We start from the raw sequence: 10,036 nt of genomic DNA, 5'->3' as shown, positions 1-10,036 counted from the left end.
ATTGGATGAAGGCAATAGGAAAGCAAAAGTTCAAAAGGAACAAAGCATCTTCATACGCTTATCTGAAATCCCACTAATGAATTACATAAGTATTTCTATCTTATTTTCTGTTTTAACTATATTTTAATTATCAAACTCATGAACATTTGAATCCGCCTGACTGAGATTTACAAGGATGACCATAGCTTGCTTCAAGTCAACAATCTCTGTGGGATCGACCCTTACTCACGTAAGGTATTACTTGGACGACCCAGTGCACTTGCTGGTTAGTTGTGCGGAATTGCAAAAGTGTGATTGTAATTTCATGCACCAGGTGACTTTGTATTCGTCAAACTGTAGTCATACCAGCAGCAATCAGTGGCATGCCGCAAGAGTCAGAAGCTGGCAAAGAGATATTTTGGCCCTTTTTCCAATAGTCATTGGAATCAGGAAGGTGGTTTATCTACTGCATATAGTGTAAGTCAAATGATTACAAACCTAAGTTGTTCAATGTAAGAAAGTGAGTGAGTTTCATCTCTACCTCACGTCCACAGAACTACTAACATGTCAAGCCATATTATTGCCTCTCATTTATACCCACCATATCATGGTACATTAGTTCAAAGAGTATACACTGTACAAAATTGAAAAAAAAATAAGTAAAAAATATTTTTTTTCTTAAAGTAAAAGAAGTGTTCAAGGCCTCACTCGATAATTTTATTTTAAAAGAAGCAATAATTTTCATTTTTAAAAATTAACTACATAACTTATAGATTATAGATAATCTGATATTTATTTTAGGAAAAAAGACAGATAAGTCCCTGAATTTTTTAATTTTTGACAAATACATCCCTAACAAAATTTAAATACAAAAAAATCCCTGACTTTAACAAATGGAGGACAATTTAATCCTTCCGTCTATTTGTCTCTCATACACCAAATGGAACTGGCTGACGTGGTTGAAATGGTGTCCAGGTGTCCGTTACAGTGCCACGCTGGAAGGAAATAAAGTTCTAAGGACAAATAGGTCCTTGATGCTGAAAACAACGTTGTTTTGCAAAGGTATCCCTAATGAGATTTAAATTGAGTTTTCTGAAGTAACATACGCAGTAGTTGTTCATATTTGTTGATGATGGTGGTGTTGCTTATATTGATGGCCAGCGATGGAAGCTCATCAATCATGAGACAACGCGGAGGTAGTGGCAGACAACAGGAAGGCTCGGTTGTAAATGCAGCCCTATGTTCAGTGCAAGCTGGGGATGAGAAAGATAGTGTCGCTCCAAAATGCTTCTGCGGGATGTATGCCATATTTTACTTGTCGAAGACAAATACCAACCAAACAGGCTATTTTTCGGATGCCCAATCTTCAAGGTAAACTCACAATTTTTCATGTATATGGGTGAAGTTGAAAGTTTTTTTTACCAACATATTTTCATACTATCCGACTTGATTAGGTGAAACAACCATATTGTAAATTCTTTGTGTGGGTTGATGACCACATTGAAAGAATTGGGTGCATGGAGCCAACAAAAAAATTGGGTGACAATCAGAGCTTAGATGTTGAAGAACATTTTGGGAAGAAAGAATTGGAGAACAGAATGGCTGATCTAGAGCAAAGATTAATTTACCTAGAGAACAAGAAAAGCAGTAACTTCTGGGTCATAGTTATAGGCTTGATTGTTGTAGTTGTTGGTCTTTGTTTATTTAGGGTATGAAAAATATGAAAAAAAAATGTGGATTGTAGTGAATTATGTCTGTTGACTATTTTGGTTAATATGAATGAAAGAATGAAGATTTGAATTATCCATATCTTGTTGCCTTAAAACAGATATAGAATGCATGTAAATTAATGTTTATTTTCATTCAATGAACCTAAGCCAGAAACAAGCCATATATAATTAATTCGATTAACAATAATTCATCCATTCAACCTAAACCATAACATAGGAATATTGTCATACCATAACATAATAACATCTAGAAAAAGAAACTGTAGCAAGTAATCAACCCTTGGTTTCCAAAATACTAATTCGAAAGCAACTAAATTGGCTAAAAGAAAGTTTGCCAATATGTATTACAACTAAATATTGCATTAAAAAACTAATATTTGTTTCCAAAATAATTCAGGAACAAGCATGTCACTTTTTCTGGTCCTTGAAGCCTGGATTTGGTATAAACTTGAACATTCCTATTGTAGCACAACTTGTTGCTGCCAGGGTCTCCTTTGATACTTCTCCACTCGATCTTGTTGTCACACTTGTTGAAGTTGGTGGAGCAACTTGAGTCTGAGTTGTAGTTGGTGCAGGTGGCCTTTTGATTGGTTGCTTTGGCCTAAATTTAGCTGGTACTTTGGAATAAGTCTGGTTTGTTGTCTTGATTGGTGATTGGCTGAATGATGCTGCTTATGCTGGGGTTGTTTCTGTTGGTACAGCTAGTCTTGCTAGAGTTGCTGATGGGCATGGTAAGGCTTGATTTGGGACCATTGGAGTGTTGTGTGCTTGTTCACATAGAACTGCCTATTGTGTATTATGGCTAGCCTACAACATTTATAATGAAGACACATAAATCCTTTAACTTTTTTATTGAAGACACATAAATCCTTTAACTTTTCTATTGATGACACATAAATCCTTTAACATTTCTATTGAAGACACATAAATCCTTCATCATTCATAACAAAGACAACTAAATCCTCAAGTGCTTTGTTACCTCAGTCTTTGGAGCAGATTGGGATAATGGAAGTTCCACTGGTGCTTGAGTACTTGAGTTTTGGTGCTTTGGTTTCCTGGTTTTAGGCTTCCAATTAGGATTAGATGGTGCTCCCTTGCACGTCTTGTAGTTGTGACCTTTCTCGCCGCACTTGCTGCATGTTATGCGAAATGTTTTTCTTACCTTGTCCCCTTGAATCAAATCCTCTATTGGATCCTTCTTTCTTTTATGCATCTTTGGCCTACCAATCGGCCTCTTGATGGGTGGAGGTTCTGGCTTGATATAACATATTCTATGCCAATATTCTTCACTGGGAATTGGTTGGATAGAGTGTGCATAAGTCAGATGGATGGACTCCATGCAAAGCCATTTGTGCACATAATCTTCTGGCTTGTCATGCTTCTTCCTAATAGCAGCAATCGCATGAACACAAGGCATTCCTATAATTCAACAATCACATACAAGTTTAGAATACATTACTCATTTAACAAGTTTTTAATTAAAGAATAAGTAAGTCAACCTGTTAGTTGCCACATATTGCATGAACAAGTATGCTTCATCAACTTAACAGCAACTCTTGATGTCTTGCGACTCACTTCAAACCGCTTCCTCTCGTTGTCACCTATCCATTCTGCATTCCATCTGTTGCTGGGCTTAATCATTCGGCCAACTCTTTTTTGTTGTACCAGAGCAAGCTTTCCAGGATATGCTGATAGTAGAATGATATGCTTCGTCATTCTCTTCATGACATAACAGCACAACTCTTCACACATTGTAAGAATGGGCTTCACTCTGTACTTTCCTATATTGGCATTCCAGGATTCACACATATTATTTGTCAAAGAATCAACCTTCGGCCCATGGTTAAGGTAAGCCTTCACCCACACCCGAGGATCAAATCTTATAAGATACTCCCATGCTTCTTCATTAATCTTCTTAAGCTTTTCCATGGTCTCTACAAACTCATGGGGGGTTGAACATCTTGCACACTCCCAAACCACATCTCTAAGTTGTAGATCCTTAAAACGGTTGATGAAATTTTTCCACATATACATTACACAATTTTGATTTGGTGCCTCTAGCATCACCTCTTTCATTGCTTCAAGAAGATCCTGAAAGTAGCATAATATCATCTCCAAATGAACAAATACTAACTAATGCCACTGGTATGAGAAAATTGAACTAATGCAATTTATAAAATTCTAATATAATACACAAATGCAGTAATGCTAACTTAATACACAAATGATGCACAAGTGAAATCATGCTAACTAGATGCATAAAAGAACTAATACTAACTAATGCCACTGGTATGAGAAAACTGAACTAATGCAATTTATGAAATTCTAATATAATACACTAATGCAGTAATACTAACTTAATACACAAATGATGCACAAGCGAAATAATGCTAACTAGATGCATAAAAGAACTAATGCTAAATAATGCCACTGGTATTATCAAAATTGAACTAATGCAATTTAACAAATTCTAATATAATACACAAATGCACTGAAACTAACTTAATATATGAATAATGCACAAGTGAACTAATGCTAACTTGATGCATAAATGAACTAATATTAACAAATGCCACTGGTATGATGAAAATTGAACTACTGCAATTTGATAATTTCTAATAGTATACACAATGCACTAATGCTAACTAATTCTAACTAATGTGAGAAAACTGAACTAATGCTAACTAAACAAAAAATGAGAAACAGAACAAGCCTTTTTTCTGCAGTTTTAATACAAATAATCTAAATTACAAAATACAAAAAGTTAACTAGATTTCAAAATACAAGCATAATTTTATCCGAAGCATAATGAACTAGATTTCAAAATATAATCATAAACAAATAAATTACTAACTTTTTGTTGATCCGACATAAAGTTCCATCCATGCACACTTGCATTCCCAAGATCTTCTTGTAAGAGAGTTAAAAACAATTTCCACGACTCCTTTGTTTCTGATCCAACAACAGTATAAGCAATAGTATAGAAATTATTATTGGCATCTTGTGCCATCGCCAAAAGTAACTGTCCACTGAAATGCCCTTTTAAAAAGCATCTGATATGGAAAAATTTAATTTCACGTATTAACTACCGGTAAGTATACTGGGTCGCATCAAGTAATAAAACTCACTTAGAGTGAGGTCGATCCCACGAGGATTAAAGGATTAAGCAATCAATAGTTAGTTGATTATTCTAGTTAGATGATTCAATTTAGAGTGATGAGCAACAAGAAATGGAAATGACATGAAATTAAAAGAAAACAATAAAGTGCAGGGAAAGTAAATGAAGTAAAAGTAAAGTGCAGGAAAATAAAGTGCTGAAAATAAAGTGCCGGAAAGTAAAAGAGCAAGAGAAGTAAAGTGCAATGAAGTAGACAGTAAGTGCTGGAAAGTAAAATGCAAGGAATAGAAAGTATAAGAAAGTAAAGTGCAAGAAAGTAAATGACAAAAAGTAAAGATGGCAAACATAAGGGATTGGAGATGTTAATTTCTCTTGAATCAATGGGTCTCACTCCTTCTCAATCATGTAAGATAGATCCATGACGGACTGTGAGTAATTAAACCCCAATCTCTTGGTGATTTAATTTCTCTTCACATAATCAATTGCCAATCTCTTAATCTAATTGCTCATGAGAAGAGGTGAAGCTCAATTTCTACACTACAAAAAATTCTTGTTAAAACTGCGGTTTTTTTGGGTATTTACGGCGATTTGAACCGCCATTATTACCGAGAACAGCGGTTTTAGAAAGTGACGTAATTCTGGGCGCCATTCTGGTTATTACGCTGATTTTTTGAAAACCACCATTATTTTCGACTAAAGGTATTTTCTTGTTGGTTAAACTGCCATTATTTCCAGGATTAAAACGACAATTTTTGGATAGGTTAAAACGGCAGTTTGAACCACCATTATTACTCTAACAGAATAGCGTTTTCATTTGTTAAAATGATGGTTTGAACCGTCATTATTATCCTAACAGAGTGACATTTTGGTCAGTTAAAACGGCGTTTTTGAACCGCCGTTTTCACCTTGACAGAGTGACTTTTAATTGGTTAAAATGACGTTTTTGAACCGCCGTTTTAACCCTAATAGTAACATTTTTTATCATTTGAAAAGGCAGTTTTTACCCTCGTTTTTATCATGTTAAACAAATAATTTTTTTTATTAAAATTTCACAATAACCAAAAAATCATAATCCATAAACAAAATATTATATAACTCACAAACAACGTATTAAATATAATATATGATTTTTTAGTATTGGAAATCAAAAGTAATAACTCTTATACAAAGTATCAAACATAACATGATTTTTTAACTATAAATGTCTTAACATTAACTCTTAATACATAAAACTCCATATTTCACAATGCTCTGTTGCTCGCTCCAAAAGACCTACTTCCTACTTCCTACTTCCTACTTGGACTAATAAATATGGTAGGTTTTGGAGCAGCTATGTCATCCATTAGCTTCATATTATCTTGCATGCAGATGGTAAAAACCAAAGTGTCAAGTTCATATGAAAATATTGCAGCATATATACAAATCTAAAGCAGCAATTACGTAACTCAATCAAACCAAATAGAGAAGTAAGCCATCTCAAAGGAAGAAATAAGCCTAATTTGTTTAAGGTTACATACCTGGTAGAATCCCACTGCAATACCAAAATATACAGTGAAGACCTGGTTAGCTCGTTCATAAATGTGAGCCAAATGGAGATAAGATAAAAAAAAACTGAAAATTGAAAGAATTTCAGGAAAAGACATTAGAATAAAAAACCAAAAGAAACAACATCAAACAAGAGGAAATCTTCCTGGTACTTCTTGTGCATAACTTACACTCCTGATTCTGTTTGATGGACTATAGCTTTGATTTGTAATTAGCCAATTTGATTTGAAATTAGTTTGCAAAATGTGACATAGATTTAATTTATTTACAAGAAACTACACTTCAATTCCGTATCTGCTACAAGATGGTTATTATATATAGTGATAAGAGCTATACTTCATATCTGTATATATAAATATAAAGAGAGGGTAACAATCAGACTTCAAGTTGTACTAACTAGTTCATATAAAGTTGGTATTTATATATATCTGTGTGTTTTGTGTGTGTGTTGTAAAAAAGTTAATTAAGTGCATATATATTTTATATTTCTTACAGAATATTCTATGTATATATTCAATTGTATTCTTATACAAGTAAATGAATTAAAAGTATAAATAATAATAATATAGTTTACCTTTCAAATCCTGCACTTGATAAGTTAAGATTCTCCTCAAAAACTTTCTGATATCTTGAAGCAGCAAAAATTAAGCTATTCACATGCTTGCCTATTTATTATAGGAAGTTAGTTTAGTAATTACATAGGTAATTGCTATTCATAATCTCTTTTTCTCCTTAAATTACTATTAGTATTATCATCATTATACTTACATAGTAAGAGAAAATCTTCCTGGTACTTCTTGTGCGTAACTTGTATGTGTTTTGTGTGTGTTGTAAAAAAGTTAATTAAGTGCATATATATTTTATATTTCTTACAGAATATTCTATGTATATATTCAATTGTATTCTTATACAAGTAAATGAATTAAAAGTATAAATAATAATAATATAGTTTACCTTTCAAATCCTGCACTTGATAAATTAAGATTCTCCTCAAGAACTTTCTGATATCTTGAAGCAGCAAAAATTAAGCTATTCACATGCTTGCCTATTAATATAGGAAGTTAGTTTAGTAATTACATAGGTAATTTCTATTCATAATCTCTTTTTCTCCTTAAATTACTATTAGTATTATCATCATTATACTTACATAGTAAGAGGAAATCTTCCTGGTACTTCTTGTGCGTAACTTGTACTCTTGATTGCTTTCAATTCCTAAAGAATGCCAAGAATAAAATCCTTATTTACCACTTCCAATAAAATGCTTATTTCAATTCCTAAAGAATGCCAAAAATTCTAACGAAGCTTTAATGCCAATTAGTCAATTATGTAGAATATATTTAATGATTGATATATAGAATATATTTTTAATTGTGACTATTGAAATGTTTCGTGGGAAGTATATAGAATCTTCCAGGCCAATATATTTTTAATTGTGACATGAGAAATAACTAACATTGCCTTCATTCCTAATTCTTGATTGATAACCAATTTGGTTGGTTTGACTAATGATAATGATTTAAAGTTAAAATTGGTAACTCTGTCCTTTCTTCCCTTGATCCACTCCCAGATTTTTCAAAATAATTTCTGCTCTTCCTAATAGAGGAACACAATAAACATATTCCACGACTAATTTCAAACTAATTTCATTAGATCCAAGAGGAATGGAGGTAGGAGGCATATGTCTACTATCCTGCTGTTATGGTCATAAACACTATATTTGCCCAAGGGAGACTTGTTTTCACTACAAGAGTAACTAATAATAGCTTAGGGTTTCATTGTCTGACTACATTTCCTCTATTTTAATTCCGCTCATTTGATCATAAACATAAAGAAATCAAGAAACAAATCTCAAAATTATATATATATGTATGAGGGAAGAAATAGACACCAACCTTTGATTAGCCTTTCAACCCTCTCAAAATTTGCATCGTTAAAAGCAGGTGTTGTTATCTCTATCTCTTCTGGATTTGTACCATCAACAACTCTAAAAGCAAACACCAAATTAAGAGAAGCTTACCATCAACTTGCATATAGATTCTGAATCATGATTAGTTCAAACAGGAGAAGATCAGATAAATAAATACCTTGCTTTTGCCTTGTTTGTGGAAGGTGAGAGTGAGAGGTATGAATATATATGAATATGATTTCATGACCGTTGCCCGAAAGACTTCACAATTCTAGGAATAATAAATAGAATAACAATTTATTTGAATTAGGTGTAGAATGTTCTTGAAATTACAATTTGTCTCGAACACAAACATCATCAACCCAATATATCTCTCGTCTCACCGAGGTTATTCGTTGAATTGGGGGAGTTAAAAGTTGAAAATATAGTAGACATGCAAATATAGCTTGTTAGGAGCTGTTGGTAAATTAATATAGACAATTTTCAAGAACCAAAAATCATAAAAGCAAACAACATTAAGATAACAAAAGAAACAAGTGGAGGAAAAAGAATCTTATGTACCATCAACAACTTCTCCATATCTTGAAAATGCCTCCCTCAAACCTTGCTCATCAGTAGAATATGAAACACCTGCAACAGAGGAAATGTTAATATGTATCTATCCATATATCAATATCTATTATATTATTAGTATCAGCTACATTACACCAAAAATAAAACATGATGGATGCAACTTATAAGGTATTTCAAACTTCAATGCACCTCCAATGAACAGTTTTGAGCTTGGAGCAGATGACATGCACCGTATTGCCTGGAGAATAGATGGGGATGAGAGCAATTCTGAACTGATCTGCTTGTTTGCAGCATTTCTGAGTAAATTCCCAATTCGACCAAAGAAAGCCATCGTTGGAACCTGAAGTAAACCATAAACCTTGATTATTATTATGTTCTATATATGGTATTTCAACATCAAAAAACCAGATTGCCGACACATATGAGACGAAAACAAAGAAGTGCAGAAAGAAAAATTAGCCAAATTATTTACTTCAGCTTGTTACACTCAAACTATATAAAATCATTTCATTGTTCTTGTCCTAATCAATAACATAAATTCAAAAGCCAGCCATCTTTAACGCTTTCATTACCTAACTATTAGTTTCAGAGAGCTATCTATCAATCAAATGTCAAGCTCCTTGATCAAACCCTTGCAATAACCAATGAAATAAAACCAGCGGATTGAAAACCAAAACGAAAAGAGATATATCAATATCATAGGTAGCATAGCAAGATAATTCTCAACTTGTCAAGTGCCGGGGAAGTAATACAAATAAACAACAATAAATTGAATCGGAAGATGAAGAAAGAACAAGGCGGAGATTAAAAAAAATATAAACGAGAGCAGCACAGTGAAGAAGAAAAAGAAGAGAATTGGAGCCTGGGAGAGTACCTTTGTAAAGTGCTAAAACTCTAAGTAGAGATATTTTTAACCTTTGCTGGAAATTGAAATTGAATTGAATGGGTTTATGTAAATGAAATTCAGAACCAAAAATCCTACGTGGAGACCTGGGGAAAAGAACCGATATCAACCCTTGATTTCGGTTCGAGAATCTGCAGCCGTCGATGCTAGTAATTTGTGTGTTTCATTTGGGCCTCCGTAAGAGATGGAGAAAGCAGGGAAAAAGGAATTTGTTCAATTTTTATCTTTATCTTTATAGTAATAGTAATAATAATAGTAATACAAATACAAATGGAGAGTTA

At 33.1% G+C, this 10,036-nt stretch overlaps 1 protein-coding gene across 6 annotated transcripts; it reads right to left on the bottom strand.

The window, feature by feature from the left end:
• On the bottom strand, positions 1,905-9,907 carry LOC107639411. 6 transcript variants are annotated; one of them, XM_021121255.1, is made up of 13 exons: positions 9,424-9,714; positions 9,041-9,191; positions 8,840-8,908; positions 8,457-8,549; positions 8,265-8,356; positions 7,520-7,584; positions 7,327-7,417; positions 6,947-7,037; positions 6,341-6,438; positions 4,564-6,184; positions 3,209-3,800; positions 2,689-3,128; positions 1,905-2,516 (listed from the first exon to the last, which is right to left on the bottom strand). In XM_021121255.1, the coding sequence occupies exons 10-13, from the start codon at positions 4,717-4,719 to the stop codon at positions 2,496-2,498; spliced, it is 1,209 nt and encodes a 402-aa protein (XP_020976914.1). In that variant the 5' UTR covers positions 4,720-6,184; positions 6,341-6,438; positions 6,947-7,037; positions 7,327-7,417; positions 7,520-7,584; positions 8,265-8,356; positions 8,457-8,549; positions 8,840-8,908; positions 9,041-9,191; positions 9,424-9,714; the 3' UTR covers positions 1,905-2,495. The 6 variants fall into 6 exon arrangements, with proteins under 6 accessions (XP_020976914.1, XP_020976913.1, XP_020976915.1 ...); XM_021121254.1 differs by having other exon boundaries at positions 6,345-6,438; XM_021121256.1 differs by having other exon boundaries at positions 6,345-6,358.

Source organism: Arachis ipaensis, chromosome B04, assembly GCF_000816755.2.
Source record: "Arachis ipaensis cultivar K30076 chromosome B04, Araip1.1, whole genome shotgun sequence".
NCBI classification, from domain to species: domain Eukaryota; kingdom Viridiplantae; phylum Streptophyta; class Magnoliopsida; order Fabales; family Fabaceae; genus Arachis; species Arachis ipaensis.
This window is presented reverse-complemented; position numbering and strand designations above follow the sequence as displayed.